The sequence below is a fragment of the Spea bombifrons genome, chromosome 7 (genome assembly GCF_027358695.1).
Source record: "Spea bombifrons isolate aSpeBom1 chromosome 7, aSpeBom1.2.pri, whole genome shotgun sequence".
NCBI lineage: Eukaryota > Metazoa > Chordata > Amphibia > Anura > Pelobatidae > Spea > Spea bombifrons.
In genome coordinates this window covers 32,158,036-32,165,201 of record NC_071093.1, presented here as the reverse complement: position 1 = coordinate 32,165,201, position 7,166 = coordinate 32,158,036, and the positions used below count along the sequence as shown (strand labels likewise).

The 7,166-nt window shown below is 43.5% G+C and overlaps 1 protein-coding gene across 7 annotated transcripts in view; it reads right to left on the bottom strand.

The window, feature by feature from the left end:
• Positions 1 to 523: 523 nt before the first annotated feature.
• The window catches only part of AGAP1 (ArfGAP with GTPase domain, ankyrin repeat and PH domain 1), a 155,536-nt gene continuing 148,893 nt past the window's right edge, over positions 524 to 7,166 (bottom strand). For all 7 annotated transcript variants that reach the window (XM_053470481.1, XM_053470482.1, XM_053470483.1 and 4 more), the window contains 2 exons: positions 2,075 to 2,330; positions 524 to 1,681 (listed from right to left, as the gene is read on the bottom strand). In XM_053470481.1, the coding sequence (XP_053326456.1) occupies positions 1,466 to 1,681; positions 2,075 to 2,330 (472 nt within the window). In that variant the 3' untranslated portion in view covers positions 524 to 1,465. The remainder of the gene's footprint in view (positions 1,682 to 2,074; positions 2,331 to 7,166) is intronic.

Genomic DNA, 7,166 nt, shown 5'->3' with positions numbered 1-7,166 from the left:
GTTTGAGACAAAGGTCAGAAAGATCAACCTCATGCGTCCTAAAAATGTAGAGTTTAATAATCTCTGTTCATCGTCGAGTCCATCAGATATGACAGCTAAATACCGACCCCCGTGAGGGAAAGAATGTATCTGCTTTGTACTCCCTGAATAAAGCGGTGGGCGCTCAAACGGTTTAATGTACACAGACCTGGGGGTGCTGGGTAGGGGAACTCGTCCGTTTTAACTAATCAGCACCTGCTGAATGTCTATTTAAGTCACAGAAACGTCCAATTCACCCACAGGAGACAGGTGATCCAGCCAGAACCGGCTCCCTTCATCAAATCCCGTGTACAAGAATAATATACACGTAACTACGTTCTGCCTTTACACATAGATGAACGCTACGTTTATAGATAAACTCTTGCACTGCAGAATAAAACTATAAGGTTACATTTTAAATTTCAACACACAAAGGTTCCCTGTTCTTTCTGTGTAGTCACTCTGTGCTCCAGACTTTTATTATTATTTTTTTTTTTTTTTACTATTTCTCTGTTTAAAATTAAATTTGAGACCAAATAACATTACCATTTAAAATTATTGTTAGACTTTTTATCCAGATGAAACAATCTGACCCCAAATAGCTACCCTTTTAAAGAGATCCTCCATGGGAAGAGACAAGGTGACACATTTTTAGGTGAGCAATTATAATGGCCATAAAAAAGGGTAAAACATCTAAATTATTATTTCACAATGCAGAATGAGACCTGATAGGAGATACATAAAGAGTGGTTTTAAATGTATGCCCTAAAATACACATTTAATAATATTTAACACGTGTTTCCCCCATTTTTTGGGGGGTTGCATTTAAACTTACTGGCGCTTTTGAGTTACGAGATAATGACAAGGAGTCTGAATATGGGGCCCAGAATGTCTCTGCTAATATGATTCTTGTAAGAATATTGCAATCACATCCCTGTAATCAGCGAAGCGTGGAGAGAGCTTCCTCCTCAGCTAATATGCTCCCTTCTACATGATGAGTAATCATGTCCTATTAAACAGCGGTACAGGCTGAGGGAACTCAACTATACAAGTGTAATGAAGCCAGCATTCTCTGAGGACAGATTAGCTCCAAGTGATTTGACACATAGCATCATTGGAGCCTCAAACCTGACAAACTCAGTGCCTGCGTGTGATTTATGTGGAGCAGTCCTTGTCAGATGAGAGCAGAGCCTAAGTGCTCTGCTGGGGTAGAGGTGAAATGTGCACGTAACTGACAGCTCTCTGTCTCTCCTCCTTCCACTCGTGTGCTTTCCTCCCTCTCTCTCTCTGAAATGCTAGAGGAGGCCGGATAATATTTTATTCTCCCCCCAAACCTTCTTTGCCCTTTGCACTTGGTGCTCTAACTCCTCCCATGTCATTTCTGGCTCCTCCCCCTGCATCAGCGGGCAAGAGGTGCTGAAGCCTGTCTGCACCCAGTGTCATCGTGTCAGATCAAGGTGGGCATCAGGCCTCCTCCTCCTGCGTTGCTGTTGTTGTTGCGATTGTTTTTCCGGGAGAGGTTTGGGGTGGCCATGAGCACAAACTGTTCATCGGGGCAGCCATATTGAAGTAGGAGTTCTCGCACTTCTGGGGTTACAGCCTGCTTGGCGTATGCTAATGCCGTGTTCCCGTGGAAGTCTCTCGCCATCACGTCCACGCCGTACTGATGGAAAAAGGAAGGGTCTGTGAGTGCACAAACACCCATCTTCATGTGTCTCTCTCATACAGATCTCCCCAAACACACAAAAACACTGCAGGTCACTAATGAATCTAAAGCCAAATTCTCCTTCCACCACATTACCCATTGGCAATGCTCGCCATCGTCAACACAAGACCAGTCATTAACATGCAGCAATAGTCTTCCTCTTACACAGCAAAATCTGCTAAATCCCCCCCCAAAAAAACAGCAATATCACCACAAAGAGCGCTGATGTTCGAGAGCACCTCATACAGCACACACAACCAGAGATACTCCTTCCTCACCTTCCAACAAACGCACACACAATGCCAACAATAGCTTCTTCATCCCTCTATACCCCATGCATTCTATACTCACCCATATGAGCAGTTGCACCAGTACCACGGTGCCTTTGCGACAGGCTAGGTGCAGGGCCGTCCGTCTGTCTCCCTCCCCGCACGTTTCGTTCACCTCTTCCCTGGAGCCATGTGCAAGGAGAAGGATTACAGTCCTCAGATCCTCTTCTGCTGTGGCCTTCAACAGCTGCTGCCCCAAGGGTAGATCCCGGCAGGGCAGAGGGGCCAAGAAAAGTTTCTGCTCATACTTTGCCCGTATCCATCGTTCCTTCTCTTCTCTGCAAGAAAATGATAGATGTGGTGTCAGGGGACCAGCATGACAAAAGCAATAAAATAACCCAACGAGTACACAGGAATTAACAGAATTAAGAAATATTATTTAACACAACTTAGTCTTAAATCTAAGTAGGAACGACAGACTTCTACTATAATATAGAAATAACTTTCTGGTAACATCAAAGGTGCAGAAACCCCACGTGGAGGAGCCACCAAACATTTGTGGAATTAAAAAAACACACACACAATGAAATCACAAAGGAAGGATTTATCTCATTACCGATGGAGCAGTTTTGCAGAGGTTAATCCTGCCACTCAGTGTCATTAGTGGAGTCCCTGCCGAGGTGGGGAAGGCCTCTGTCAGGGCCCCTGGCCGTGTTTACACTCTTGGAGGTAATCTAGTGTCAGGTTAGATTTAATCCACATCTAATCCCTCTGTGTAAACAGTTTCTCCAGAGAGTAAATGGGGATCATCTTTACATGGTTTCCTGTACATGCAGAGTGACCCCGAAGCGACCCCGCATCTCCCCTGGTAAGGCGTCACAATGATCCGTTTGCATATCACACGGGAAAATGGGGGTATATTACCGGGGAGGAAAAGGGGGGTCAATAACACAAAAGCCGAGGCAATCAAAGGATTCAAAACCTGGATCTGGGGTATATGAGCATATCCTACATTTATCTTGCAGCCCTGTGCCAAGGGATTAGATAAACATTTGGTCTTCTTTTGTAGAGTGAATATAATTTGTTTAAAAAATACATATAAAAAGAATAACACAATAAGGTACTCAGACCATACGGTTCTCTACTATCATGGACTAGGTTGCTTATGGAGAGTACAGAATATGGTTGCGTTATATAAATCAATAAATAACGATGATATCATATGGGAAGGTTAACTTAAACATAAAATACAAACTAATTTAAGGTTTACTGGAATAGCCGCTACTGTATTTTTGTGAATTTAGCTGTAAATCCAGAGTTTTGGATTTCCTCCTCAGTAAAGTCTCGTACTCTGGTATTATATATAAATCATTTTACCATTTAATGCCCTTTAAATTAAACAAAGGAAAATACCAAGGAGCCATTGAGCTCATCTAGTCTGCCCAATTTTTCCTAAAGATTCAGACCTTAATCAGTCCTTGGTCTTGTCTTTGATTCAAGAAAGCTTTATGCCTACCCCATGCTTATTTAAATTCCCCCACTGTATTAGCCCCTGTCACTTCTACTGGGAGGCTGTTCCACTTATCTATCACTCACTAAAACTTCCTTTTAATGCAAACCTCTGACCCTCAGATTTTGACCTCTTGTTCTGACATTTCCCGTTGTGTATTTAGATGTTTCTATCACATCCTCAGCCTCTCACTTTCCCCTATCTGTCTATCTATATATGAGCTCCCTTAGTCCTCCCTGAAAAAATGTATCCTGCTAACCATTCACCATCTCTCCTCTGAACTCTCTCCAAACACGTCCATGTCCTTCTGGAGATGGGATCTCAGAACTGTACACAATACCCTAGGTGCCCAGGATTACCTAACTGCTGCTAATAATTGTTTAATAAAGCACATCATATTCTGTAGCGCTGTACAATGATAATAGGCTACCCTTATATATTGTTACCTTGGGATCAGCCCAAGGAGAGCGTTGCATTACGCAGCGGGAAGGAGCGCTTCATAGACTGCACAGCTCTGCCCAGACTGACTACTCAATCCAAATACAGGAGATTTGATGCGACTCAAACTGCCTGCAATAAATCCTACGCAGCGACCTGTAAAATCGCAATTCCTTACCCAAGAAGCGCAGGACGCGGCTGCACCAACGCTACCCACGTGCCGTACGTATCAGACAGGTAATCCCATAAATTCACAAGGAGATAAATGTCTCCAGGGCTAGTACCGATCGTGCGTCTTCAACATGATAACTCCGGCTGTGTAGATCAGAACCTGATGAATCATCTACGGACTTTTTATGAGCAGGTCATCCTCCTGTGATATCGAGGCAGCAGTGAGGGGTTTCTTTAAAAGAAATTAACAGTGTAACCCAGCTCTGTCGTGGGCACTGCATCCAGTGTATTGCAGTGCTCGCTATAAGCATCGGTAAAGACCTGACCTGCGATGCCACCTGGCTCTAAAAAAAAAAAAGTCAACAACTTTCTTGGGTCTTGGCGAACACCGGCACAGACTGTACAAAATCAGCCCCCAGTGTTTATCGGAGTAATAAAAACTCCATAGGCCATCCCCTGCAGACATCCCTTCTTGCCACAATTACGCGTTTCAGCACACGTAGGTGTTTTTTAAACCATTTAAGATAATAACTACATGCATGTTTCCTCTACACAGCTCAGCAAAGGTTAAGTTCCCACATACAGGGATCATACGCTGTAGTTCTGCCCTAGTTGCCCAAGGCGCAGAGCTCAGAATATGATGGCACATCGAATGATAGTAACAATATCACAAGCAATTCCTTTAGTTTTCAAATTTGTAAACTTGAAAAAGAACATTTTTGTTACAGTCGTTTTTTAATACAATGTTACTACAAAGCACGCGCCCCTCCCAAATCACAGGCGTCGGGAAACACTAAAAAACAAAACAAAGGGAGGCACTAGGTGCAGCTATGAAAGAGTTAATGTTGAAGACTAAAACATAGGTAGAGGAGTCACCTGTTAATCAGAGAGGGAAGGGGCAGCTAGCTGCAAGGAATGCGGCCCCAGTGCCATCATGCCTACAGCAAAGAGGAAGTGGGAGGAAGAAGAGTTGGAAGAGGGACTGGAGACAATGTGTACGGGGTAGGTGGGGGGACTCTTTCTCTGCAGGGGTAGACTCCAGTGTATGGCACAGGAAATGCTTAGCAGATGGCCGGCCGGGGGCCGCATGCTTTCCGAGCTGGGCTAGGTTGCTAAGGCTGGAGGAAGCAGGGAGGGGATATGAATGGAGGGGGGTCTACATGCTCCAGTGAGCACGAGGGAAATTGCTCCCTGATAGGGAAGGTGTAAGCGGGAGGATTGGTGTAAATGTAACTTGTATTGCACAATTCAATTTGGTAAAAGCACACGGGAACATTTATAAAGTAATAAGGTGTACAACTGTATTTAATGCGAGCCGAGCAGTTTGCAGGAGTTCGGCGGCGTCTGCTAACACGTAGGACAGCGTCAGTGTTTTATTGATGTGTCAGTCAATGCTTTCAGCCGCCTGCCCCGCAGCATGGCGGAGCTCACTTACAGAGCACAGGGAGGGAGTCGTGGATTTATGCACTAACAGGGGCCATGCACATAAATATCCCAGAGGGGCCCGATCAATAAGATCAGTGTTTTGCCAACTTGCAGAATGTTTTATGGAGTCGAGAGAGGCATTGATGATTAAATAAAGCCAATCTATTAGGCTTATTAGGAAAGCTACAACACTGGGGGTCTTCTGACACATCTCAGGCTGCTTCACAAGACACACATGAACAGGAACACACATGACTCTGCAACAAAGGCTAACATGTTCTATGTTTTCATGACCTAAACATCCTATAATGTTTTAAATTGAGCCAAATACAACATTTCAGGATGCATTTCATGGTTAGTGTTTAACGTCTACATGTCCTTCTATCGTCACGGTGACTGGTCTGATTAGATACGCAATACTATTTTTTTTTAGAGGGAAACTGTTTCATTATCCGCAAGGAACTTGAAGTCTCCGATTAATACATATGTTATGTTTAGATGTCTACCATTCTGAGTAAAAAGCATTGAGATTTCTTCTGAATACACTTCTGTAGATATAATGGGAATACCCGCTGGGTATCACTCCATTTCTTTTAGGGTCCTCTCTTGGTTGTTGAAGTTGCTTCCCCTACTCAAGACATCTATTGTTTACAAATGTCTCCCAATACTTTGCCATGTTAGTAATGTTGAGAATGATTTAACTGTAGGATGCAGACATGTTTATAATTCTGTCATGTTTTCCTAGCCCCTGTCCGTGGCACAAAAATGGCAACTTCTCTCACGTTAAGAATTACAGAGCATGGAGGAACCCGAAGACGACGTGCCTTCAATGAGAAACTGATTTACTACTTCGGGATTAGCAGGAATGAGTGAGTGAGTGTGGTAATTATCAGACTACGCACAACTCACTATGAAAGTCATAGACCATATGAGTACTACTATATAAAATAATACCTTTTTTTATTGGACTAACATTCCGTGTTAAGGGGTGAGCTTTCGAGAAGATCCTTTATCAAGTCAAAAGCAATACTCGAAAGTTATTATTTTATATTTTAGTACTCATCCCATGCTACACACACACACACACACACACACACACACAGGTATAAGGGATACTAAACTGTATAGTAGGTGGACAGCTGCAGTTAATAGTCACTTAAGACATGAACAGTAGGTTTTTTTTTTTTAAGGATAATTCCTTCTAAAACACTCTGTAATTCACCAGCTTTATTGCCAGGGTTTTACAACGTGACGGACATCCTTCTGGCAAGAAAAGCGTTACATACCACCCAAAAATTACCAAACCATCAGTATATGAACATTAAATTCTCTTGTTCTCAGTGTGATGGGGCTAATTTGGATTTAACTGATTAACACCACAGAGTCACCTAAAATCTTGTATTACCCTCTCCCTGTACCAATTTCTCAGCTGGATGTTTGCTCCACTTCTCTACTACCTCTACTACTAGAAGCTAGATTTGTGCTCACGGGATCGTTTGGTGATCAGTGTGCATGGGTAGCCTTCATGCCCACACATTGCCCACTCTCTTACCCCACTCCCCTCCAAGACGGTGCGGGAGGCCGTGAGGAATCTCTGCGGCATTACCGAGAGAAAGCAGGAAATTGGGCA